The following is a 27874-nucleotide window of genomic DNA, read 5'->3' as shown; positions in this document are numbered from 1 at the left end:
ATTTCCATCAGAAGACGTGCTCAAGATACATGACCAACACATGACCACGACTAGAAGGCTATAGGCTTGTGGAAAGAAGCATCCGATTAACGTACTCCAAAAATATGCACAAAAACGTGAGTAGACTGTAATTTTTGGAAATTTTTCAATAATTTTTTTTCAGAAGAGGACACCAAGCTACGTTTAAGCGCTTAAGACTAAATGCCTCGACATGTGAACTTCTTCTGAACCTGTCGTCAAACTCCAGAACTCTTCCCCAATGTCAACCTCCCCAAGAACATTTGCAACAAAATCTTTTGTAAATTTTTTTAAATAATTTTATTTTTGAAATTTCTCTACAATTTTTTTCCGAAGTTTCTTCAAATTTGTTCCAGAAATAATTTTCTTACCTAGATTTTCTCAAGAAACAATGAGCAATTTGCCCATAATATATTTTTAAATATATTTGTTATATACAAAATGTTTTATTCCCTCAAAAAAAAAAAACAGATCGTTTGTTGTGCTAAATCAAAAAATGGGATAGGAATACTTATGACAAGATCGCGCCTCCTCGTGTTGGAGTGTGCAAGTTTTTTTGCACGCTCTTGGCCCCTGGTCACCTGTACCTTTTTTGCGTAACGCGGCTCCTTTTTCACTTTTATAGACTACTTGTGAAAAATTAAATCTGTGCTACACTTTATTCTTGTTGGATTGTTCAAACGCGGGAAGGAGTCCCAATCTTGCCACCTTTTGATGATAAATAATATTTGTTCAGGTTTATTGTCCACAAGTTGGATACTGGATATCCTTCCAATGTTGATAGTTCCAATGCTGAAGTTCGGCTCGGACAATTTCTTTATAGTCAATTTATCTGAATTTTATGTGATGTGATTAACACTGTTGTTATACAAAAAAATGTTTATTAATTTTTTTTCGAACAAACACAAAAAAAAGATCCAAAAACGATGTCGAAATAACGTTTCCAAATTTGGTGCCAAAATTGTCTGCAAAAATGTTAGCAAAATTTCTATGAAATTAATATTTTTTCACAAAATTTGTTATTTGAATACGATTAAAAAAGATCAGCAAAAAGTATTTGGAATTTTTTTATTATTTTGTAACATAATGATTTATTAAAAAATTAAAATTGCAATTTAAGATTTAAAATGAGCAAAATGCCTAAATTTTACTATGTCTTAAAAATTTTAAAAGAAGTTTATTTTTTGAATATTTCACAAAAATTGTCTAAAACTTTTTGAGTTTTTTCAAACTGAGAGGCGAGCCTGGCAAGTTCGGTGCAAGTACGACAGTTCACCGACCACCAGGATTCCTCCATGTGTCAGAAGCGTCGGGCGAATGAGTGCCACTACTAATGACGGAGTTACCCACCACAGCCTCACGGCAAAGCTGAACAACTGGTTTCAGGAGTGAAATTTAGAAGTTCTCAGTTTGTGGAAGAGATTGAAGAAATTTTTGAGAACGTTTCGGGGATATAAAGAAAATAACTGGTAACTTTTTTCAGAGAACAAGTTTTCAGAAAAAGAAACTTAACATAGAGTAAATATAGTTGTCAATGTTTTCTATAATAGTTTTTCACCTAAATACTACTATGAAATGACGACGAACTTTATTAACAACTATGACGAAATTTTTGGTAACTTTATAATTTCGAAATCTTAAAAAGCTTTCTTGCTGTTGAAATACGACGTAAAATAATTTCAGATTTTTTTTTTCAAAACTCACACAAGCGAAAAATTACCTATTGGGTATTACGGAATCGTTAAAAAAAGCAACCTGTTAAAACCGAATGGGCAACAATAGGAATAACAAAAGGAAAGTAAGTTTTTAAATAACTTCAGAAACCAAATTGTTCTTCTCAATCAAAAAAAAACAAATATGGTTTTTCCTCAAAACCTCTAGTGCTAGTGCTCAGAATCGTTTGAGAATCATGCTCAACACCTAGTTATATACACCAAAATTTGAAAGCCATGATCAAGTTAAGCTAGGAAGACGTAAAGAACCACGGGAGAAGTCATCTTTAGCGACGCAACTGAAGAATAATTGATCACGGCGACACTCACAAAAATTATAAGGATCTCAATATAACGTAGAACATTTTAAACTGGGGATCAAGAATTAGTATCACTGGCGGATTGGCACCCTCTAGTGCTAGTGCGCTGCGATTTATGGAAGTCATGCTAATCCTTGAAAAATGTATTGTAAACTGAAAATTTGAAGCCAGAAGTTGGGTAAACAGGTGAGATTGAACTTAGATTGTGTCACAAGACATAAAACGTTTAAGAGCACCAGCATAATGATTTGGCCAAATGGGCACCGCATATTAAGAAAAATAGTAGATGTGTTGAAAATTAGAGCTGAAATGTAAAAAAAAAAACTCACAACGTGGAGAATTTAATTTTCGATATCAAGTGTTAGCAGATATTCAATAAAAACTTTAACAGGCATCTCTGGTGCTAGTGCGTTATTTCGGTAATAAATTGTTCTTCATCTGGGAAAAAAGAACAAACTAAGGCATAAAAAATTTCTTGATCAAAAGTCATGCTCAGCAACTTATCAATTAACTTCGACACTCACAAAAATGTTATGTTATTACCTATTTATATAAAAGCTAACAGCTGTGTATGGCGAGTTAGGCGAAAAGTTTTGAATACACGAAATATGAAGCTGAAAATAATGACAATCACCATGAACACTGAAGTTTTAGAATAACCAGAAACATCCCGATAAACTTTATGCTAATACAAATTATTAGACCGGAAAGACATAATAATTTAATGGGGTAGGAGTTAGATCTAAAAAGTGACCAAGTTTTGTTATTAGCAAATACTCATTAGAGTGGTAACGTCAAACATCTGATGTAGATTATATGATTATTTAACTAAACTTAGGAAAGTGACGATGACAACGGAATATTGGAAATCACATTTCATACCTTAAGAATAACCATATTAAACAACCACAAACTACAAATGCATCAGGAGGATTTCTGGAAAGTAACATGAGAAAATCAGCAAAACGCATGCTGGTAAAACTGACAATTAAAGGAGATATGTGTTGTTACAATTTTAGATAACCGGGAAAATTTTGGATTTGGGTAGACAGAAAAAAGCTGGCCGAAATGCAGGTGACGAAAATTCGAAGACTGTTTCGAAGCTATGAAATCAAAAATGTTGAGGTTGAGAAATGTTTGTTTAACAATTGCGACATTCACTGGTTTTTTATTACATTTAAATTTAGGAAAAATCAATGACTTTTTTGAAAATTGGAGGAACAAAGCGAAAGGCTGGATAGTGCGAGGAGCTTGATTGTGATCAAGCTTATACAAGCTTATGGCCACTTTAGTTATGACACATTAAACATTTGTCAAAACTAAAAATTTGACGCCGAAAATAGTGCCAATCGAAGGACAGAATCATGCAGCCAACGCCAAATTATGACAATTTCACACGTAGAAAAAAAACTAAACGACTTGGGTGAAAACGAGAGACCCGAACTGTAAGGCGATACAGTGAAAAAGTATTAGCAGATCTTGTGGGAATCAATGAGTTAACAGGGTATTCTCTGTGAGGGTTTAAATACATTTGGACGACGTTTACCTGAAAGAAGAAGGCGAAAGTTGAAAAATTAGCGGAATTAAACCATTTTGTGTGAAAAGAAGTGTGCTAAGAATTAGGAAAAATGTACAAACTGACACCGTAAAAAATTGTGCAAATTCTAATTTGAAAAGTAAGCCTCAAACAATACACACAATTTGTAAAGTAGACTTCACTAGTCAGTTACGACAGCTTGACATTATGGAGAAGTTAAAAACTGAACCATTTTATAAGAAGACCGAAGACCCTGGGAAAACATCATGCTATGCAACAAAAAAACGAAACTTCACCGCGACACTCATAAATTTGATTATTCTCAAACTTCAGGTAGTACGGCAACGATTGAAATAGAGTTTAAAAAAATAAGCGACTGAGATGACACTAAAGTCTGAGCCCTCGTTTAGATAGTTAATTGGCCGTTAATCAGTAGTAGCTGAAAAACTCTAAAATTAAAAAAAGATAGAATATGCTCAAAGATGAGGTAAAGAGAAAACTAGCTCTGAAAAAACTACCATGAACACTGACATTTTTCCATCACCGGCAGAACTTGCGAGTTAATTTAATGTTACAAAAGTTCAGACAAATTGAGAAAAAACTAAGTGCGAAACCGTGGAGAATACAGAGTAAATTTTCGAAAAAAAACCCGAGTGAGTGTTACAAATTCACCTTATGCACGTAACTAAATGTGACAATTACATATTAATTAAAAAGAAACACCAGAATGTTGTGTTAGAAACAAAATGAAAAGTATATCAATTAGGAAAATATAATGCACTAGGGAATAGGTTCGAAGAGAAAACATTCTAGGTCAGCCAAATTCAGATAAAAAACAGGTTTCTTACGCCATTTGGATTTTGGTATTTGGAAGTTTGATTGAGAGTTTGGGTTGAGGTTTTCGTTGGAGAAATTGGTGCAATCTTAGAATTTTTGTATTCAAAGTTTGGATTGATTTGGGAGTTTGACACGATCTTTGTTACTGAGAAACTTTTCTACGCGATTTGGATTTTGGTATTTAGAATTTTGGTTGAGAGCTTTTTATGAGCTTTTGTTTAGAGAAAATGATACAGTCTTAGAATTTATATTTTTAAAGTTTGGATTGATTTGAGAGTTTAACACGATCTTAGTTATTGAGATAGTTTCCTACGCGATTTGGATTTAGATATTCGAAATTTTGGTTGAGAGTTTGACTTAAGGTTTTGTTTAGAGAGAATGGTACAGTCCTAGAATTTTTATTTTTAAAGTTTGGATTGATTTGAGAGGTTAACACGATCTTAATTAATGAGATAGTTTCCTACGCGATTTGGATTTTGGTATTTAGAATTTTGATTGAGAGTTTGACATGAGGTTTTGATTGGAAAGAATGGTACAGTCTTAGAATTTTCTTATTTAAAGTTTGAATTGATTCGAGAGTTTAACACGATCTTAATTAATGAGATAGTTTCCTACGCGTTTTGGATTTTGGTATTTAGAATTTTGGTAGAGAGTTTGACATGAGGTTTTAATTGGAGAGAATGGTACAGTTTTAGAATTTTTATATTTTAAGTTTGGATTGATTTGAGAGTTTAACACGATCTTAATTAATGAGATAGTTTCCTACGCGATTTGGATTTTGGTATTTAGAATTTTGATTAAGAGTTTGACATGAGGTTTTGATTGGAGAGAATGGTACAGTCTTAGAATTTTCATAATTTAAGTTTGGATCGAATTGAGAGTTTAACACGATCTTAGTCATTGAGATAGTTTCCTACGCGATTTGGATTTTGGTATTTAGAATTTTGGTTGAGAGCTTTTTATGAGCTTTTGTTTAGAGAAAATGATACAGTCTTAGAATTTATATTTTTAAAGTTTGGATTGATTTGAGAGTTTAACACGATCTTAGTTATTGAGATAGTTTCCTACGCGATTTGGATTTAGATATTCGAAATTTTGGTTGAGAGTTTGACTTAAGGTTTTGTTTAGAGAGAATGGTACAGTCCTAGAATTTTTATTTTTAAAGTTTGGATTGATTTGAGAGGTTAACACGATCTTAATTAATGAGATAGTTTCCTACGCGATTTGGATTTTGGTATTTAGAATTTTGATTGAGAGTTTGACATGAGGTTTTGATTGGAAAGAATGGTACAGTCTTAGAATTTTCTTATTTAAAGTTTGAATTGATTCGAGAGTTTAACACGATCTTAATTAATGAGATAGTTTCCTACGCGATTTGGATTTTGGTATTTAGAATTTTGGTAGAGAGTTTGACATGAGGTTTTAATTGGAGAGAATGGTACAGTTTTAGAATTTTTATATTTTAAGTTTGGATTGATTTGAGAGTTTAACACGATCTTAATTAATGAGATAGTTTCCTACGCGATTTGGATTTTGGTATTTAGAATTTTGATTAAGAGTTTGACATGAGGTTTTGATTGGAGAGAATGGTACAGTCTTAGAATTTTCATAATTTAAGTTTGGATCGAATTGAGAGTTTAACACGATCTTAGTCATTGAGATAGTTTCCTACGCGATTTGGATTTTGGTATTTAGAATTTTGATTGAGAGTTTGACATAAGGTTTTGATTGGAGAGAATGGTACAGTCTTAGAATTTTTAAATTTAAAGTTTGGATTGATTTGAGAGTTTAACACGATCTTAATTAATGAGATAGTTTCCTACGCGATTTGGATTTTGGTATTTAGAACTTTGGTTGAGAGTTTGACATGAGGTTTTGATTGGAGAGAATGGTACAGTCTTAGAATTTTTATATTTAAAGTTTGGATTGATTTGAGAGTTTAACACGATCTTAATTAATGAGATAGTTTCCTACGCGATTTGGATTTTGGTATTTAGAATTTTGATTAAGAGTTTGACATGAGGTTTTGATTGGAGAGAATGGTACAGTCTTAGAATTTTTATATTTAAAGTTTGGATTGATTTGAGAGTTTAACACGATCTTAATTAATGAGATAGTTTCCTACGCGATTTGGATTTTGGTATTTAGAATTTTGATTAAGAGTTTGACATGAGGTTTTGATTGGAGAGAATGGTACAGTCTTAGAATTTTCTTATTTAAAGTTTGAATTGATTCGAGAGTTTAACACGATCTTAGTCATTGAGATAGTTTCCTACGCGATTTGGATTTTGGTATTTGGAATTTTGGTAGAGAGTTTTACATGATATTTTGATTGGAAGGAATGGTACAGTCTTAGAAATTTTATATTTTAAGTTTGGATTGATTTGAGAGTTTAACACGATCTTAGTCATTGAGATAGTTTCCTACGCGATTTGGATTTTGGTATTTAAAATTTTGGTTGAGAGTTTGACTTAAGGTTTTGATTGGAGAAAATGGTACAGTCTTAGAATTTTCATAATTTAAGTTTGGATCGAATTGAGAGTTTAACACGATCTTAGTCATTGAGATAGTTTCCTACGCGATTTGGATTTTGGTATTTAGAATTTTGATTGAGAGTTTGACATAAGGTTTTGATTGGAGAGAATGGTACAGTCTTAGAATTTTTAAATTTAAAGTTTGGATTGATTTGAGAGTTTAACACGATCTTAATTAATGAGATAGTTTCCTACGCGATTTGGATTTTGGTATTTAGAATTTTGATTAAGAGTTTGACATGAGGTTTTGATTGGAGAGAATGGTACAGTCTTAGAATTTTTATATTTAAAGTTTGGATTGATTTGAGAGTTTAACACGATCTTAATTAATGAGATAGTTTCCTACGCGATTTGGATTTTGGTATTTAGAATTTTGATTAAGAGTTTGACATGAGGTTTTGATTGGAGAGAATGGTACAGTCTTAGAATTTTTATATTTAAAGTTTGGATTGATTTGAGAGTTTAACACGATCTTAATTAATGAGATAGTTTCCTACGCGATTTGGATTTTGGTATTTAGAATTTTGGGTGAGAGTTTGACATGAGGTTTTGATTGGAGAGAATGGTACAGTCTTAGAATTTTTATATTTAAAGTTTGGATTGATTTGAGAGTTTAACACGATCTTAATTAATGAGATAGTTTCCTACGCGATTTGGATTTTGGTATTTAGAATTTTGGTTGAGAGTTTGACATGATATTTTGATTGGAAGGAATGGTACAGTCTTAGAAATTTTATATTTTAAGTTTGGATTGATTTGAGAGTTTAACACGATCTTAGTCATTGAGATAGTTTCCTACGCGATTTGGATTTTGGTATTTAGAATTTTGGTAGAGAGTTTGACATGAGGTTTTAATTGGAGAGAATGGTACAGTTTTAGAATTTTTATATTTTAAGTTTGGATTGATTTGAGAGTTTAACACGATCTTAATTAATGAGATAGTTTCCTACGCGATTTGGATTTTGGTATTTAGAATTTTGATTAAGAGTTTGACATGAGGTTTTGATTGGAAGGAATGGTACAGTATTAGAAATTTTATATTTTAAGTTTGAATTGATTCGAGAGTTTAACACGATCTTAGTCATTGAGATAGTTTCCTACGCGATTTGGATTTTGGTATTTGGAATTTTGGTAGAGAGTTTGACATGATATTTTGATTGGAAGGAATGGTACAGTCTTAGAAATTTTATATTTTAAGTTTGGATTGATTTGAGAGTTTAACACGATCTTAGTCATTGAGATAGTTTCCTACGCGATTTGGATTTTGGTATTTAAAATTTTGGTTGAGAGTTTGACTTAAGGTTTTGATTGGAGAAAATGGTACAGTCTTAGAATTTTCATAATTTAAGTTTGGATCGAATTGAGAGTTTAACACGATCTTAGTCATTGAGATAGTTTCCTACGCGATTTGGATTTTGGTATTTGGAATTTTGGTAGAGAGTTTGACATGATATTTTGATTGGAAGGAATGGTACAGTCTTAGAAATTTTATATTTTAAGTTTGGATTGATTTGAGAGTTTAACACGATCTTAGTCATTGAGATAGTTTCCTACGCGATTTGGATTTTGGTATTTAAAATTTTGGTTGAGAGTTTGACTTAAGGTTTTGATTGGAGAAAATGGTACAGTCTTAGAATTTTCATAATTTAAGTTTGGATCGAATTGAGAGTTTAACACGATCTGACATAAGGTTTTGATTGGAGAAAATGGTACAGTCTTAGAATTTCATATTTAAAGTTTGGATCGATTTGAGAGTTTAACACGATCTTAGTCATTGAGATAGTTTCCTACGCGATTTGGATTTTGGTATTTAGAATTTTGATTGAGAGTTTGACATGAGGTTTTGATTGGAGAGAATGGTACAGTCTTAGAATTTTTATATTTAAAGTTTGGATTGATTTGAGAGTTTAACACGATCTTAATTAATGAGATAGTTTCCTACGCGATTTGGATTTTGGTATTTAGAATTTTGGTTGAGAGTTTGACATGAGGTTTTGATTGGAGAGAATGGTACAGTCTTAGAATTTTTATATTTAAAGTTTGGATTGATTTGAGAGTTTAACACGATCTTAATTAATGAGATAGTTTCCTACGCGATTTGGATTTTGGTATTTAGAATTTTGGTTGAGAGTTTGACATGAGGTTTTGATTGGAGAGAATGGTACAGTCTTAGAATTTTTATATTTAAAGTTTGGATTGATTTGAGAGTTTAACACGATCTTAATTAATGAGATAGTTTCCTACGCGATTTGGATTTTGGTATTTAGAATTTTGGTTGAGAGTTTGACATGAGGTTTTGATTGGAGAGAATGGTACAGTCTTAGAATTTTTATATTTAAAGTTTGGATTGATTTGAGAGTTTAACACGATCTTGATTAATGAGATAGTTTCCTACGCGATTTGGAGTTTGGTATTTAGAATTTTGATTAAGAGTTTGACATGAGGTTTTGATTGGAGAGAATGGTACAGTCTTAGTATTTTCTTATTTAAAGTTTGAATTGATTCGAGAGTTTAACACGATCTTAGTCATTGAGATAGTTTCCTACGCGATTTGGATTTTGGTATTTGGAATTTTGGTAGAGAGTTTTACATGATATTTTGATTGGAAGGAATGGTACAGTCTTAGAAATTTTATATTTTAAGTTTGGATTGATTTGAGAGTTTAACACGATCTTAGTCATTGAGATAGTTTCCTACGCGATTTGGATTTTGGTATTTAAAATTTTGGTTGAGAGTTTGACTTAAGGTTTTGATTGGAGAAAATGGTACAGTCTTAGAATTTTTAAATTTAAAGTTTGGATTGATTTGAGAGTTTAACACGATCTTAATTAATGAGATAGTTTCCTACGCGATTTGGATTTTGGTATTTAGAATTTTGGTTAGAGTTTGGCATGAGGTTTTGATTGGAGAGAATGGTACAGTCTTAGAATTTTTATATTTAAAGTTTGGATTGATTTGAGAGTTTAACACGATCTTAATTAATGAGATAGTTTCCTACGCGATTTGGATTTTGGTATTTGGAATTTTGGTAGAGAGTTTGACATGATATTTTGATTGGAAGGAATGGTACAGTCTCAGAAATTTTATATTTTAAGTTTTGATTGATTTGAGAGTTTAACACGATTTTAGTCATTGAGATAGTTTCCTACGCGATTTGGATTTTGGTATTTAGAATTTTGGTTGAGAGTTTGACATGATATTTTGATTGGAAGGAATGGTACAGTCTTAGAATGTTTAAATTTAAAGTTTGAATTGATTCGAGAGTTTAACACGATCTTAGTCATTGAGATGGTTTCCTACGCGATTTGGATTTTGGTATTTAGAATTTTGGTTGAGAGTTTGACATGATATTTTGATTGGAAGGAATGGTACAGTCTTAGAATGTTTAAATTTAAAGTTTGAATTGATTCGAGAGTTTAACACGATCTTAATTATAGAAATAGTTTCCTACGCGATTTGGATTTTGGTATTTAAAATTTTGGTAGAGAGTTTGACATGAGGTTTTGATTGGAGAGAATGGTACAGTCTTAGAATTTTTATATTTAGTTTTGATTGATTTGAGAGCTTAACACAATCTTAGTTATTGGGATAATTTCCTACGCGATTTGGATTTTGGTATTTAGAATTTTGGTAGAGAGTTTGACATGATATTTTGATTGGAGAGAATCGTACAGTCTTAGAAATATTTTATTTAGAGTTTTGATTGATTTGAGAGTTTAAAACGATCTTAATTATTGAAATAGTTTCCTACGCGGTTTGGATTTTGGTATTTAGAATTTTGATTGAGAGTTTGACATGAGGTTTTGATTGGAGAGAATGGTACAATCTTAGAATTTTCATATTTTAAGTTTGGATTGATTTGAGAGCTTAACACAATCTTAATTATTGAGATAGTTTCCTACGCGATTTGGATTTTGGTATTTAGAATTTTGATTGAGAGTTTGACATGAGGTTTTGATTGGAGAGAATGGTACAATGTTAGAATTTTCATATTTTAAGTTTGGATTGATTTGAGAGTTTAACACGATCTTAATTAATGAGATAGTTTCCTACGCGATTTGGATTTTGGTATTTAGAATTTTGATTGAGAGTTTGACATGAGGTTTTGATTGGAGAGAATGGTACAATCTTAGAATTTTCATATTTTAAGTTTGGATTGATTTGAGAGTTTAACACGATTTTAGTCATTGAGATAGTTTCCTACGCGATTTGGATTTTGGTATTTAGAATTTTGATTGAGCGTTTGACATGAGGTTTTGATTGGAGAGAATGGTACAGTCTTAGAATTTTTATATTTAAAGTTTGGATTGATTTGAGAGTTTAACACGATCTTAATTAATGAGATAGTTTCCTACGCGATTTGGATTTTGGTATTTAGAATTTTGATTGAGCGTTTGACATGAGGTTTTGATTGGAGAGAATGGTACAATCTTAGAATTTTCATATTTTAAGTTTGGATTGATTTGAGAGTTTAACACGATTTTAGTCATTGAGATAGTTTCCTACGCGATTTGGATTTTGGTATTTAGAATTTTGATTGAGAGTTTGACATGAGGTTTTGATTGGAGAGAATGGTACAATCTTAGAATTTTCATATTTTAAGTTTGGATTGATTTGAGAGTTTAACACGATTTTAGTCATTGAGATAGTTTCCTACGCGATTTGGATTTTGGTATTTAGAATTTTGATTGAGCGTTTGACATGAGGTTTTGATTGGAGAGAATGGTACAGTCTTAGAATTTTTATATTTAAAGTTTGGATTGATTTGAGAGTTTAACACGATCTTAATTAATGAGATAGTTTCCTACGCGATTTGGATTTTGGTATTTAGAATTTTGATTGAGAGTTTGACATGAGGTTTTGATTGGAGAGAATGGTACAATCTTAGAATTTTCATATTTTAAGTTTGGATTGATTTGAGAGTTTAACACGATTTTAGTCATTGAGATAGTTTCCTACGCGATTTGGATTTTGGTATTTAGAATTTTGGTTGAGAGTTTGACATGATATTTTGATTGGAAGGAATGGTACAGTCTTAGAATGTTTAAATTTAAAGTTTGAATTGATTCGAGAGTTTAACACGATCTTAATTATAGAAATAGTTTCCTACGCGATTTGGATTTTGGTATTTAGAATTTTGGTTGAGAGTTTGACATAAGGTTTTGATTGGAGAGAATGGTACAGTCTTAGAATTTTCATATTTTAAGTTTGGATCGAATTGAGAGTTCAACACGATCTTAGTTATTGGGATAATTTCCTACGCGATTTGGATTTTGGTATTTAGAATTTTGGTAGAGAGTTTGACATGAGGTTTTGATTGGAGAGAATGGTACAGTCTTAGAATTTTTATATTTAGAGTTTTGATTGATTTGAGAGCTTAACACAATCTTAATTATTGAAATAGTTTCCTACGCGATTTGGATTTTGGTATTTAGAATTTTGGTTGAGAGTTTGACATGAGGTTTTGATTGGAGAGAATGGTACAGTCTTAGAATTTTTATATTTAAAGTTTGGATTGATTTGAGAGTTTAACACGATCTTAATTAATGAGATAGTTTCCTACGCGATTTGGATTTTGGTATTTAGAATTTTGATTGAGAGTTTGACATGAGGTTTTGATTGGAGAGAATGGTACAATCTTAGAATTTTCATATTTTAAGTTTGGATTGATTTGAGAGTTTAACACGATTTTAGTCATTGAGATAGTTTCCTACGCGATTTGGATTTTGGTATTTAGAATTTTGATTGAGAGTTTGACATGAGGTTTTGAATGGAGAGAATGGTACAGTCTTAGAAATTTTATATTTTAAGTTTGGATTGATTTGAGAGTTTAACACGATCTTAGTCATTGAGATAGCTTCCTACGCGATTTGGATTTTGGTATTTAGGTAACTTTGGTAGAGTTTTTGACCTGATATTTTGATTTGAGAGAATGGTACAGTCTTAGAATTTTTTTAATTTAAAGTTTGGATTCATTTGAGAGTTTAACACGATCTTAGTTACTGAGATAGTTTCCTATACGGTTTGTTAAGAGTTTGACATGAGGTTTGGTTTGGAAAGAATGTTACAGTCTCAGAATTTTTAAATTTGAAGTTAGAATATTTGAGAGCTTAACACGATATTAGTTTTTAGATAGTTTTCTACGCGGTTGGGATTTAGGTTTTTTCGAATTTTGATTGGGAGATTGGTTTGAGTTTTTGGTTCGAGTAAATAGTCTAGTCTTCCAAATTTTAAATTTACGGTTCGATTTGAGAGAATAGTAAAAGGCTTCGGCATTCATAAAGAAAAGCATCAAGACGCGAATAGATGTTGGTATGAAGTAATTGGGCACGTTGCAATTTTCTAACATTTCATCACACATATAAACCGGAGTCACAATATTATTTTCCACAACAACCAGTTTTAAAGCGTCATTCGACGGTTTTCTGAAACTTTTGATTCACACGAACTTACGTTTTTGAAAGTAGATTTTTGAAAGTTAATTTTATTTTAAAATTTTATTTATTTACAAGAAACCCAATAATTCAGTTTGTGTCCATTAGTGAGAGTGAATGATGATATTCAATTTGAATTTTGAAGATATAACTGCTGCGCCTGACATCTTTAGTCTAAAATAGTTGTTACTGAAACTACTTATTAAAGTACAGTATGCAAAAATTGAATCTCAAAGTTTTTTTCTTCGGAAGAAATGAAAACGTTCTGGAATTTTCCTAAAGTTGCGAAATGCTAATTGCCACCGGAACAAAGTCATCCCAAAAAATCCTGCAAAAACAGTTGAGAAAGTAATTGGTTTTTACCTGGTATTGAGATACAGACAGCGATGAGTCATTCAGTGCACTACGGGGCTGATTTCGCAATAGCGCGTCGTGGGTGCTTGATGATCCGAGATTTCGCAATAGTTGTTCGAAATGTTTCAAAATACCTATTTGAAGAGAGAAGGATCAAAAAACACTTAAGACTTTGGAATTTACCATTATTTATTGTTTGCTAATTAGATTTTTTTAAAGTTTAATATATATGCACAGTAAAGTATAAGGTTACAATTCAAATTTTGGTAGGTTTTTTTTGAAGAACTTCTGGTAAGAGAAGACTTTTCTTTTGACAATTCAATTTTTTTCAAATTAAAATTTCAAAGGAGAGATTTCAAGTCTGAAGTTTTCAAGTGAAATTTGGATAGGTACGGAGGAACAGAATCGATTTCAATGCACGCAAAGATCCGGCAGAGCTATCCGGAAGAGTTGTACAATAAGCGTCTTCGCGTCACGTATCGGGCAAGTAAGAGATGGAATTTTGAACCTTAGACTGACTGAGTTTCACATGACTTGTTACTATAATCCCTTTGACACCTGAAAGCGAGCGAGTTTTCTAACTGGAAGTAGAGGTACGTTGGTATCTGAGCTGGAATCATTGGGTTAGTTGACACGAAGCCCTTAGATGGGTCGCCAGAGATGATAGAAAGATGGAAAAATGATGCAAGGCGCAAACCTAACGAACCTTAAGACCAACAACTTTTGAGTCCAAGTGAGGTAGTGAGTTGGAGCGTGTCAAGTAGTTACAGTGTGCTTCGCGGATTGAGTCACGTAGCAGTTTGGGTTTCTTTTTGGGAACAATTTCAAGAAGAGCCTCAGCTATGCATAGTCACAAGATTTTGCGTCATTTTTTCAACCGACTGACGAAGACCACAAAAAGATTGCCGAGGGGAAAAGTCCTGTTTTTGGAACCATCTCACCAAATATCCCTAAATCCAGATGCTGGGAGCAGTGGAGCCGTGGAGTATCCTGAAGTCCTGGAACCTTACGGTTTTGCTGACGAAGAATAAAGAGAGAACGGGGTTACGGGCGGTAGAGAAGGGGAGGGAATTCGAAAGTAAGGGTGAGGGAACAAATGACGGCTGACTGTAGGGCAAGCGGCGTATTTATAGGCGTCTCTTGCTGAGGCTTCGAGAACGTTCTCCCCGTGAGAGTGCCAGACATCATCTGACTGCAATAGTGTGTGCTAGACAAATAATATGCCTCGCGAAGCGTGCCACGCGACGCGGTTGACCAGAGTCAGAGAAACCAGGCAGGGATGCTTTAAGAGACGCAGAGTAGAAGCTGTAGCAGCTGGAGTCAGGCGAAGCGGCTGCGATGCGTGTGACTAGAGTCAGACGACAGGGGACTCATTGTGAAAGGGAGAGGGAAGCGGGTGGTGTTTTCGAAACGATTCGTCGCATTGCGAAATTGGCTCCCTACACGTCACTGCCTCTTTTTCGAAAAATTTCGCTTGAAAAGAATTGGAAGGGGGTGTGTGTTTGCAATGTGGAAAGAAGAAAAGAGAATGAGAAAGGGGCTGACGAGCGATTCGAATTGAATAGAAACTAGAAATTGATATTTTTTTAAATAAAAAATAGATTGTGAAAGTACAGTTCTGAAGTTCAAAAAATCAAAACTTGGAAATTTTGAAGATTTTTTGGGAATGATCAAAAAGGTCCTTATTATGATCTTTTCTATTTGCACGAATATAAACCAAGAAAAAATAAAACTTGAAAAATAAAAGCGGCAAAAGGTGAACTTCAATTTATTTATTATATTATCCAAAAATATATACAGTAGTTCTACCCCAAGAAAATTGACAGACGGGTCTGCATTTTTTCAACACTAAAAAGCGACCTTGCCAAAAGCCGCGCTAGTCTGAAACATCCAAAAATACCATTTGTTTAATTTTTGCAAAATTGGAAATCGTCTAAAAATAATCAACAAAAAAAGCGAAAAAATTCCAAAAAAAAGGATCAAAATCTCTAAATTTTTTAGTCACTTGTCAAAGCAAGCCATCATATCCGCATCAATATTAAATATTTTGACCATTTTGACCTAAAATAAAAACTTTTTACCAAACAAAAAGGACAGTTTATAATTGCGAAATATGAAATGAGAGATATATATTGTGTAAAATCCAAACTATTGCTATGTCTAAATTGTAGTTTGCGATAACATACTTTGTACAAGAAATAAAGATGAGGAAGGCATTTTTAGTGAACTTGAAAATTGAATGAAAGTTTCTTATCAGTTTGATAGGTATACAGAAAATTAAAAAAAAATGAGGAAGGCGTAGAATTTCTGCAAAATAGGTATTACCAATGGCAATTGTAAAAAAGAAATGGTATGAAAATTATGTGAAACTTTGGATACTGTTGTTAAAGTTTTCACAGAATTTTTTTTCAAGACGACAGTTGGCATTTCTTGAAGATGACATATCTACTAACCATCAACAATTAGGTCATCAGACACTTACCGAACTTGAAAAAAAAATTTCAGCAGAGTTTTTGTCTGCTGTTCACTAAATATTGTATTATTGTATTCATTGATCACGATTTACTCATATGCATATTCCTACAGCCGGTTCCCCACATTTGTGTTTTCGTTCCACGCGTTGTTTTTATATCCCTTTACTTACTCTCCTGCTTCTTTACCAGTGAGAACCGCGCATCGGTGGTTCAGTGGTAGAATGCTCGCCTGCCACGCGGGCGGCCCGGGTTCGATTCCCGGTCGATGCAATTCTTTTGGATTTTCAGACATTTAGGACTCAGAATTAGAACTCCGCAGTTGTAAGGAGGTTTAAGGGGCTGAAACAATTGTAGTTCCAAAGTTGTATTTTTACTCAACGCAGATTTAAACAATTTACGAAAACAAAAGAAAAACGTCATGAGATAAATTTTTGTATTAACAAATTTTAATATTGCAATTTCAAGCTAACAATAAACAACATTTCAGTAAAAAAACTTTTTAACAAGTAGAACAAATTCAGAAAACAAAAATATGCTTCTTCGGAACACTTTTTAAATTTGAGTCGATAAAATCCATGAATATCATAATCATCAATAAATCGAAAGCAGAACTGTAATTCAAAATATCTTTCCAATCAGTTCCAGGTAGAAAACAGTTTGCATTCATTTCTCTAGATTTTGCAGGTGTTAGTGAAACATCAGAAGTGAATGATCGACTTAAAAGGATTCCTGATGAAAATTCATTAATCGCCATTATTGCAAAAATAGTAACCGTGTAGAACATGTAAGACTTTTTGAATGATTTTCGTTCAAATCTTATTTTTTGAATAATGTAGTAATACAAATATATTTGGCATTGTCCTGATGCCACTAGCAATATTGCAACATATAGTAAACTGTTAGAGATACATGGCAGAGTTGCGCTGAAAATGCTTCGAAAAACTGTCTTCTTGAAATTTCAAATTGATTAAGGGAAGTTACCAGAAAAAAGTGGAAAGCATCAAACACGTCATCAGTGCTAATTTTGATTTGAGAGGTCGGTACACATTATTTTGTTCTGACAAAACACATTCCACTGTTTGTAAGGGAGAAACTATCCACTGATTTTCTTGAATTCCAGATGGTCTCTGAAAAAAAGAATTTTCAAAATTAAACCTGCTATACAATCTTACCTGAAAATAGTATTTGAAACAGAAAAATGCTGTCGAACTAAATGAAAGCATAGCAAACAAGATTTTAATGATAAACCCAGGTACACCACTCAATTCAAATATCTCAAATAAGTACATGAATTATTAAAGTTTTCATAATAAAATTAAAACTTTCTCACATTTGCCGCAAGCGCTAAAAACTGAGATGCTGATGAAAATGCCAGAATATAGAGTTGTTGCCATTTCTGAATTCCGTGTCGCTTAGAGTAAATCCACATAGTAATAGAATGCCATACCCAAAGACGTGTGAAGTAATCTAGAAATTTGGAATTGTTTAACGAAATGTTAATAATGAATTTCTGAAATGACAATTTTCTTTAAACGACCGATTACGTTCACGGTAAAACTACCAACATGTTCATTCATAAAGAAACCTTGGGAAACCTTAGAAAACTACATCAACCTCAATGTATTCATGATAGCACTATATGCGTATTTGACTTTTTGAAATTACGGGAAATTCACACATTTACTATTGTTATCTCATTGTCAATCACGTGTAATATCTTTAACAAATTTCAAACGTTAGATATCGATTACGTACGATGTCGGCTGCACATTGACTCGGTAATGAATTATAAAATTGTATATGGAATGAACTTTTTGTATATGAACACATACGGAATACGTTGTTTTGACAATTTGGATAGAAATACTTACTGAGGTGATATGTATAACTTCGTGGGCAGTTCACTGTAACAATTGACCAAATTCCCACTGCACAAAGCCCCAACAGGAAAACGACTTTTGGTGCTTGTCTCTTTTGAACGCCATGTGAAGTTGGAAACCTTGGAACTTGATATCGAAAGATTTTCTTTCGAAATACAATTATCAAATTTAGAATTCCGATAACTGCAATACTACTGGAGCTGGTCATTGAATTGAATGCGTTGAATCCGAAAACATCTAGACTGCATAAATAATTAAGATAACAGACGTCTAAATTGTTCCGATTTTGCTGTCTACTAACGAATAATGTTATTCCTGCAGGCAAGACGAATCCAAACACTTGAAAAAACAAAAAACTGAAAATATTATGTTTATCAAACATTATTAAAACGGGATACTTACTTGAAATACTTAGAATCCTTTACAAGTCCTTGTTTTTGATATTCGTTATGACTGACTACCATGGAGGGAGGCTCAAACAACCATACTTTATCTACGACCACAATTCCTTCCGAATTAGTCTCCGCAAAAACGTCCAGCTCATTGTTTTCATGGCTATCCATGAATTTGAATTTTACATATGCTGAAAATCAGAAATAAATCACTTTCATTAAAACTTTTCAATTATGAGACGTACTCAGAGTAAGTACAATTGCAATGCTTGTCATATATACAAGAAGTGGCACAACGGACAGAAACTTGTGTTCTGAAAATAATTGATTTTAATAATAGCGCTAGTAGATTTACAAGTCACCATCTACCGGAGATATCAAGATTGTGGCATTTTTTATTCTGTCCAAGTTCCCGAATATTCCAATCAAATCTGAAAAAAAAGCAACAAGAAACATATCTTGTGTGTCTTAAATTTTGTAATTACTTGATGGTTTGCCACACAGTGTTTCATCAGGATTCACAATAAAAGCAATATGAAACTGACGGCCAATGTAATTTTTCTGAAAATTCCTTCTTTAAGTTTGGAACACTCAAAATAATAAAACTGCGCTAAACTGCGCTAAATAAAACTGTGTATGCCCAGATACATAGGCACCGCATTTTTTCAAAAAATCACAAGGGATAGAGATAAATCAGGTCCCCAACCAATATCAGCCGCCGACATCTCATGAGTTCCGCACGCCACTGTGTGTGATTTACTGTGGGCGTGGCGAGCTGTTTCGCCCGCCGCGAGGAAAATATAGCGGTGAACGGAATCTGTAAGATATTGGCAAATGATTTTGATTGAGGTCACGATTTTTCTCTATTCTTCGCAATTTTCCAAAAAAAAAGGCGGCCCTATTTGGGCGTACAGGCCTCGCAGGGGCATTATTTTGAGTGTAAGTCGATTTTATGAATCTCAGCTGTCAAAACTGAAAACCATAAGAATCTAATAAAGCTTCTGAAATATCAGTTAGTTATCTGTCATACTCTTATCGAAAATCCTGCAAATTTTGTGAAGGTTTGAAAGAAATGAGCATCGCTCAGCTCCACCAATCCTGAAGCTTCGAACAATGGGCACTACAAGCAAATTCAATTGGGAAGAAAATCACAAAAACACATTCACCTTGACTTGACGGGTCACTATTTTCCCACAAATTTCAGTTTCAGACGTGACTCTTATATTTACTTTGTCCACGTCATCAGGAAACGTGTACCTTAAATTAACAAATATTTATGTAGAATACTACTAACCTAAAAAAGAGTTTGATGTTCACGCTTACATGTAATAGCGAGGTGCCGAAGGACTTGCACTTGAGTTGAACTTATTGCTTCTGTAATTGAAGTTACTGACCATATGTTCATTTATATATATTCAACCTAACCCAATGAGAAAATTTTCGACCGATTCTACTTTCAAACTGAAAACACTTTGGGAATAGCTTGCGACTGATAAGTGTATCGGCTGGTGTAGCTGGAAATGTAATAGTATTATTGTTTCCAAATGGCTCCCGAAGTATGAGCATTCTCAATTTTTTTGTGAAATATGAGCAGCCCTGCTTCTACAGAATTATCAAATTTGGCAAAAAAAAAACTCACTTGAATTGTGGATCTATTGTTATCACATAATGTGTCAGATGCAAACAAGTATTCGAAACTTTTGCCATTTTGTGTTTGAACACGTGGAAGCTGAATATGTGAGTTTTACTGAATAATATTTGCATACTGCAGAAACATTAAAACTTTTAGGCAAATCTTATACTAGAAAATATTTGTGAGAATTCTTTCAGTATTTGTTTATTCAAAAAATGTTTTCATGCAGGCTGGTTAATTCTATTGCTCATTCTAATAAAACTGAATCACAAAACTGAAAATTATGTAGCATTGCACTGATAGCTTTCGAAACAGATTTGTTTTGAAAACTTGAATGAAAAGGAAACGTGGTTTAGTTTAGGTTCGAAAAAAATAAATTTAAAAATTAACTTACCACAATGTTATGAATCGTCTTTGCGTGATAAAAATTTACATTGAACGGGTTGTTCAGAGATGCACTGTCTGAAGCGATGGACACTCGAAATGCAGACAACTGAAAAAAATTAAAGCACAAGTTAAACAAAATTATTACCGTCAAATTGTTTTCCAAATGAACAGTGAATAACGACGTGATAAGGTCTCCTTTTGTAGTTAAATTGGTGTAACTCTCCCCAAGAGTGAGGTTTTGGAAATGGTGGTAATCATCTGCTTTACAATAGTGAAAAATAGTAATTATGTTCAAAAAAAATAGTCGCATCATTTTGATACTAGAAACTGTCACACGAACACGCTTTTAAACACAAATAGGAAATGTCTGAATAATATTTACCTAGTTTCGTGATTCACACTGGCTTTAGCTCAATAACAAGAATCAGGAACGGTGTTTTTTCGAAAATATTGTATGTTGAGTAAATTTCCAGTACTCTAAATGTGATTTATAAAAGATATGTTTCAAGAATATCAAGAAAACAAGTTGTAAATTATGCTACAAAAAGTTGATAAAAGACATGTTTTTTAGGTTTTTGAAAATTAATATTTTCCGGTTTTTTTTATCAAACAATGTTTGCTGAGAGCCCTCAGGGCCGAGCGGCTGGCTGATTTTTTCGGCTGTCGGCGCCAGCCGACAGCCGACTGTTCACAATTTTTCGGCTGGCTCAGCCCTGGCAAACACCTCAAAAATACATAGTTAAATGCAACTTTATTTTTTTGAAAGTTTGATTCGTATCGATAAGCTGAGAAGTTTGGCAGGTCCAACAACAGTTGGGCGTTCAAGTTTCCCACTTTTTTCTCGTGTTTTCTCAATTGTTGCGGTATCAGAATACAATTGTAGTTGATCAGTTTTTGTTTTACTGAATCCGATGCAAATTTTAGTTTTCCGTGTATGAGTTTGGAATTTCCAGAAATTCTTTAAATGATAGCCCCCCCTCCCCCATAGCAGTTGGAAGTCATGTAAAGAATATGTTCTGGCCAAACCCACAAAAAATTTCTACTAAAAAAAATTAATCTATTTTTGTAAAGCTTTGATTTTCATAAATTTTTTTTCAATACGCTTCAATAAAAGTTTTATTAGGTGTTCTTTCTCAACAGGTTACGTGAAAAGTCACTTTTCAATTGAAAATAGTTGAGTGTAGTTATAAATATTGGGAGGTTATGCGTAAATATAAATTAATACATATTCTGTGGAAATGGTTTAAAAAAAGGAATGTAATGATTGCTTGCAACACGAAATAATGTGTGCTTTTGAAAAAAAAACAGTTTTTTTTTTAGTAAGAGTATATCACACAGTTCCAGTTGTTCAAATTCTTAATCAACGAGCTCTCTGCGACTTAAAAAATCAATAATCCCAGACAATCATATCCAATTTTGAGCCTTGCATATGAATTGTTGCGATTGTTCCATCGGATCTTTCTATTTTGAATCCTCCGTTAAGCGATTCGTAGCCCATAATTTCTGGTAGCAGCTCACAGTTCAATAAACGTGCTGCCGCCTTTGTCAACCGTTGATAATCGATTCCACGAAAAATGACAGGTTCCTTGAACTCTAGTTCCACATCATCGTATTCAAGGCAAATGCATTGCAGATTACGGTTCCATCCATTGGCCCATTTTTTAAAAAACGTATTGATATCTTGATTGGTGAGGTGAGAGTTCCAAAATCGCCCACAACTCAAATCCAAGTCTAGGACTTCTTCGAGGTGTATAGCAACTCTGACAAGCTTAACAGAAGCCATGCGGAACATTTCCGGAGTCCATACTGATTTCAACCTCACCAGATCTCTTGATTGGTGATGCAAGGTTAAAGACTGTATCTCGGGAAATGCAGAAATAATTTCTTCAATGTTTCGACAATTGACATCAATTACAAATTGCTCAATAATATGTCCTCTTAGGCAATTTCTAACGGAATGAACATTAAAAGTGTTGTTCGCGTAGAACTTCAAATGGGTGATTCTACCTTGAGTCGCATCGATGAGAAGATTGATCCAATCTCTGGCTTGGAATTCCGGGCAAACCCAGCTGAGTCCTTCAGAGTTTTCTTGGTTGGATTGCAAGATGTTTACGATCGCTCCATGCTCGTTCAAAGTTTCTCTTTGAAAAGCAATGCCGATGGCTTTGAAGTCTCTGTAGTGAACGTCAACTAGAAGTTCTTCTGCGACGGAGACCTTTACGCTAACTGGCTTGCCTTGCACTAAATTGTGAGCTCTGAAAAGTTAGAGAGTTTGAAAAACTAACGGAAAAAAATGTAACTCACTTTTTCATGTTTTCAATTTCGAGTAAAAGCTTTTGTCGGGTGTGTTCATTGAGCTGGATTGGTGGAAGGTAAGGATCGTATAAAACTGGCATTATCAATATTTATCAGAGTCTGTAAAGATATAATAAGGAAAATAAGAATTAATATTTGATCAAAAATAAAACTTTTGAGATCAAATTCAAAACTGTGACAACGAGCATTTTTTGGCCATGCTGTTGGGAAAACTTTGAAAATTATGATAAATATATCAGTCTAAAATTCATGAATATAAAATTGAAGCAACTGAATCAATTAGCATTGCTAAACCTTTTTGGATGAACAAAGAAAGATCCAAGAAGACAATTTAAAGCTTATTAAATGTACAAGCAATTAAAAATTTATTATTGAACATCCCGAAAGTTTTTTTTTTAGCTCGGGGAAAAAAAAACTAAAACGAAATGTAAACTAAAGTAGGTTGTAGTCAGCTCAGCATCATTCACGGATAAGAGATTCAATCTGAGAGAGTACTGCTTTGCGACAACGTTATCTATATGCGGATTATTACCTTTGGCTTCATGTTTCCATATGCCAACGTGCACTAAAAGCAGGGAGGGGGATTATTTGAGCATGAGCACACCGGCACGTTGAGAATAATTAGTGGTGTGTATCTCACTAGGTGATTATCAAAAGGAAGCCGAGATTAGTGAAATGGAATGGGGCATGGACTTAGCCCTCGAGTTTCACTTTCAGACGTACACCTCCCATTTTCGAAATGACTAGTTCGTAACGAGGGTTCAGATAAAATGTGCGGTTTTGAAAACTTTTGCAAGGAGTTTATCCAAATTGAGGGATAAGTAATAAACAAGACAAAGTACCCCTTTACTTCAAAAATTGCATTATCGGTGGATTTGATTTCATTAACTTTTCAGAACATATTTATTAGCCAAGTTTTTTTCCTGATGGTCCAGTTTGTGACAGCAGCTTTGTGTTTGGCGCACCTTCCCAGCGACATAAATTGTATCTCAATCAATGAGAAAGCAAAAAAAAAACTACCAAAATGTGAGAAATGGTAAGATGCATAAGTGAATACAAACCTTCGGCCTACGTTTACTGTAAAAACCCAAAACCTACACTGTCAAAATATAAATTCTGAAAATTTTTCTGTTTAAAAATTTTTTCTGTTTTCTGTTAGTTTTTAACTGTTTTCCCGGCACTAAAATGAACTTAAGGAATTTTACCGAATGAGAAAGCAGATATATGTATATAAAAGTGAGAAGTTTGTTTATTAACTGCCAACAATACCTACTTGGCTCCAAAAAAGAAAATCCTACATGCCGATCTGTTCAACTTAATGTTGATTTTGTGACTGAATACTCGGCAGAGTCGTCAGCTTTCGGAACTTCGCCGAATTAAATAGCAGATATACACGTGGCAACATCAACCAAACTTGCAAATTTTAAAAATCTCACAGCCCATAGTTATCTGTAAACCTTAAATTTTTATTTTCTAATTTCTTTCTTTCTTTTTTTCTTTTTTCTTTGCTGACTCGGCGCGGAAGATCTTTTTCATATATACCAATTAACGCTCGGTGTAGTGGGGCTCAGATAGCTCTTCTACCAGCAATCGGCAGGTCACGAGTTCAAGTCCGACTACGGTAACTCAGGCCTGATGAAATATAATGGGAAGTGGAAAAATTCAGCTGGTCTCCATCGCGCCCCTGTATCGGAAACAGACCATCCTAAATTCACAAAAAAACAAAAACAATTTTTTAAAAGAAATCAAACCTCGCTTTATTCGGAAAGATGTCTCGGCTAAAAAGTTTCCACAGCTGCTAAATGTAATTCAATTGTAATTTTGATGTTGGATTGTTTTAGGGATACGATAGTGGTACGGTAGTGAGACTGTAGAAGAACAGTTTGAGTTCCATAACCGTAGCTATTAAGATGATGAGTTTTTAGTGTCGGAGTTTTGGACTAATTGTAAGATTGATAGAAGGATGATGACGGAGTACTGTAATTGTTCTTTAGGGTTACGGTATGACTAAGAGCTTCACCGACCTTTCTGTTGAGTACTGTAGGTCAGTTTGAAACACATGTTTTAGAAACCTTTTCTTTAATCACTGTATACACCACTAATAAAGAAAATTCGGTTTTTTTTTCTGATTCATTTTATCTACGGAATCAAACGTCTTCTACATTTCTTGGGAAGCTATAACATTATGACTCACCTCTACACTGCAATAACTCTATATTGCTTCCCTGTGATCTTTTAATCATTGTTAATGCCCTCAAACTAGACAAATTCTCTGTAACTGATAAGAATTTGGGCTGATAAAATATGTTTCAAGTGTAATACGTCATAAATATTTGTCAGGAGAAAACTGAGTTCTAAAAAATAGGAACTGATGTATTGGGAGAACGAGAGAGTAATCGTCATTTTGCGAATTTTATTATTTATCTGAGCATTATGAGACTGAAGATTTTCAAGTCTTATCAGCTGATTTGCGTGCCAACGACCACTTTTGTTTAAAATTTTTTAGTTTGGTCAGACTGGCTCCGTTTTTATTTTGCCTAGTTGTGTATAAAAATCGGTTTGGCTTACAGAATTTTCGACCTCGATTTCAATTTTCGAAGGTATTCCATTAAAATGATATCAACTGCTTTACTGGTAATAGGTCTTTCTTTTGTATTCATCGGCTGCTTTGCACAACAGTTGTTAAGCTTAAGCTCCTTAAAGGGGCTTGGGGTTCTCAATGAACTGAATGCTGAACCGCCGTATAGCAGGTATGTGGCAGCTGTGATGGAAGATTATGAGCTTCTTGAGCAGATACGTGTATTCGTCGGTAACGAATATGAAAACGGGATCCCGTAAGTGGCAATGAGTTCCGGGTTGAAATTATTTTTTCGCACTGTGTACCGGGAGTGTGTGGCAAAATTGGAAATTTGCCAAGCTCGGCGAATTCGGCAAATATATTTTTTTCATACTACCCAAAATTTGCCGCATTGTACCATTTTCGCATGTAAAAATACACGAACCAATTTGAAAAATGTTTCTTAATTTTAAAACAAAATTTAAAAGTTATGTTCAACAAACCATTCCCATGAATTCCTATATAAATATAATGATAATTATGCCGTATTTTTTCAATAAACAACTTTATTCTGAAATTATTTTAACTTCAATTATTTTTTAAGACCTATCAAAAGTAAAAAAAATGTATTTTCAGACTTTCTACTTTGGCATTCACGTATCAAAGCCCAAGTCAACTCATTCCATTTGCAGTTTTTGAAAAAGCTTATATTAATACAACACTTGGCGATAATGAATTGAAAAATCTAAGTGGAGTCATGTATATTACTAGTTCACACCAATGGAATAATAGTAAGTATGGACTAAACATCAAGAAGTGGTTTCAGGATATTAATTTCAAATTTGACAAACGTGAAATTCTGAAGCCGATAATGTTTTTGATAATGCTTTGAGATGATGCTTTCGTCTTACCACGACGTGGAAATTAACTGAAATTAATAAAATTTAAAGGAGGATTACCAAAATCTCTTAAAGTGTTATGTTATCTTATTTGAAACACAAACTCACCGAAAAGACATCTGTTAAATTTTTCTCAAAAGATGGAACTTATCGAAATCGAACCCAATGCATACAAACGAAGGCGATTTGTTTTTTTCTTCTGTGAATAAGTTTTCATTGCGTATGACTGCATTCTATATAAAAATCACTGGTCTGCTCAAATTTGTAATTGGACCCGGAAAATGTGAGTGCATTTGAAAGAGTTCACCTACCGAAAAACTACCTTTAAAGACGATATCGATGGATTTAATACATCATCCTTCACTACAACTGGGTTTTATATGAAACTACACGGCGATGATGATAGCACTACAACCATTAATATTAGAAGAGACACTTCATATAACGGATCTTCTGGTGCAAATGTGAGCAAAAAATATGATGTCCTTTCTACAAAAGACTGAAATCATGATTTATGTGTAAAAAATGAATAACTTTTGTTCAGCTCTTTCTACGCGTGAAAATCGGAGTTTTAACTGATATAATCACTAAATTTCCAAAAAACTTTAACATAATTCTAAAAGCCTTGGTTTTGAGGTGCCGATAAACTCAGCATTCTATATGGTTTCATATCAGTTTTATAGGATTCAAGAGGCTCAGGAAAACATCTGAAAAGTTTGAAAACTGTCTTAATGTTTCTGTTGTTCTAGAGTATATCAAAGATGGGTGCGATGTTCAAAAAAGTTCTGAAATATTTGCATCAAACTTTTCAACTTAAAAGGGTTATAAAAATTTAGGTTGTCGGGCATCTCCCTCCTGGAGGAGAGGTCACTGTAAATTTCTATGACAACCCCTTGAAGTATGAACAATCAGTGGTTCCAAATGGTTCCTTCACACCCTGGGGCATTCCAAATATTGCGCAGACTTTTGAAATTTCGTCAACAAACGGAAAAGCTGGAGAGTACTATGTGCAATATTTTGTTCATCGTGAGATTTTTCTCTAGAATTTTTGGAAATAATTGAAAAAGAAAACCAAATGAAAAACTTTCAGGAGGAACAAAGAAGGAAACAACTGTGAAGCCAACAACAACAACCGTAACTACAACTACAAAAACAACGACAACGCAGCAACAGCCCCAGACTACTCAGTCTGTAGTTATTCAGACAACAGCAACATCCACAATTCAAACCACAACTAAATCCACTGTAAATGTCAAGTTAATTGTATCTACGGTCACTTTGTTAATGTTCTGGTTGTGATATTTTTACATTGTCTTTTATAGGAATACAATTTGGTTGTATGATAGACACGCAAATTTTCGAAATATAATTTTTTATTCATTTTTTCCAGCAATTCAAGTTTGGTTTGTATTTCTGACGTTTATTTATTCTTTTTTAAAGAACCAATAACTTCAGTTTGATCCTGCAGCTGTTTTTGCAGAGTCCGCAAAAGAGGATGGAACATATAAGGTTGGTTCTTCTCCATTTAATGATGCGGGGCGAAGCGGAACACAGCGCAAGTGTGAGCGCAAGGAAATGTCCTCTAGTTAT

The 27874-nt window shown here is 33.4% G+C and overlaps 2 protein-coding genes, 3 non-coding genes and 1 pseudogene across 8 annotated transcripts; 2 read left to right on the top strand and 4 right to left on the bottom strand.

Annotated features, from left to right (window-relative positions):
- Nucleotides 1-77: 77 nt before the first annotated feature.
- Nucleotides 78-14847, bottom strand: C30E1.9. 3 transcript variants are annotated; one of them, NR_000950.1, is made up of 2 exons: nt 14453-14847; nt 13930-14304 (listed from the first exon to the last, which is right to left on the bottom strand). It is a non-coding gene; the product is annotated as an Unclassified non-coding RNA C30E1.9a (non-coding RNA). The 3 variants fall into 3 exon arrangements; NR_160847.1 differs by having other exon boundaries at nt 78-14847; NR_000951.1 differs by having other exon boundaries at nt 13142-14847.
- On the bottom strand, nt 1244-1438 carry F52G3.6. The gene has a single exon (NR_102256.1). It is a non-coding gene; the product is annotated as a small nucleolar RNA F52G3.6 (small nucleolar RNA).
- A 1572-nt stretch (nt 14848-16419) lies between the features above and the next one.
- C30E1.t1 lies at nt 16420-16490 on the top strand. Its single transcript has one exon. It is a non-coding gene; the product is annotated as a tRNA-Gly (tRNA).
- Nucleotides 16491-16597: 107 nt separating this feature from the next.
- On the bottom strand, nt 16598-20825 carry C30E1.4 (SID1 transmembrane family member 1; the record flags this gene model as incomplete). Its single annotated transcript, NM_001373618.2, has 16 exons — nt 16598-17143; nt 17202-17347; nt 17393-17494; nt 17551-17687; nt 18092-18456; nt 18503-18683; nt 18738-18806; nt 18855-18923; nt 18978-19053; nt 19523-19612; nt 19659-19749; nt 19816-19866; nt 19918-20006; nt 20132-20221; nt 20520-20618; nt 20658-20825. The coding sequence occupies 16 exons, from the start codon at nt 20823-20825 to the stop codon at nt 16738-16740; spliced, it is 2229 nt and encodes a 742-aa protein (NP_001359905.1). The 3' UTR covers nt 16598-16737.
- A 790-nt stretch (nt 20826-21615) lies between these two features.
- Nucleotides 21616-22928, bottom strand: fbxb-114 (F-box associated domain-containing protein). The gene is made up of 2 exons (NM_078337.2): nt 22817-22928; nt 21616-22767 (listed from the first exon to the last, which is right to left on the bottom strand). The coding sequence occupies exons 1-2, from the start codon at nt 22906-22908 to the stop codon at nt 21900-21902; spliced, it is 960 nt and encodes a 319-aa protein (NP_510738.1). The 5' UTR covers nt 22909-22928; the 3' UTR covers nt 21616-21899.
- A 2513-nt stretch (nt 22929-25441) lies between these two features.
- Nucleotides 25442-27583, top strand: C30E1.8 (annotated as a pseudogene). Its single transcript has 6 exons — nt 25442-25578; nt 26022-26176; nt 26425-26567; nt 26615-26748; nt 27121-27310; nt 27375-27583. Coding segments are annotated over exons 1-6 (968 nt in total).
- The last annotated feature ends 291 nt before the right edge of the window (nt 27584-27874 follow it).

This window comes from Caenorhabditis elegans, chromosome X (assembly GCF_000002985.6).
Source record: "Caenorhabditis elegans chromosome X".
In the NCBI taxonomy this organism is placed as follows: domain Eukaryota; kingdom Metazoa; phylum Nematoda; class Chromadorea; order Rhabditida; family Rhabditidae; genus Caenorhabditis; species Caenorhabditis elegans.
This window is presented reverse-complemented; position numbering and strand designations above follow the sequence as displayed.

Coding starts and splice junctions, on each gene's coding strand:
- fbxb-114 (NM_078337.2), bottom strand. CDS start 22,908: ATGCCAGTTTTATACGATCCTTACCTTCCACCAATCCAGCTCAATGAA. Junction 22,768..22,816: donor GAAATTGAAAACATGAAAAA/GTGAGTTACATT, acceptor CTAACTTTTCAG/AGCTCACAATTTAGTGCAAG.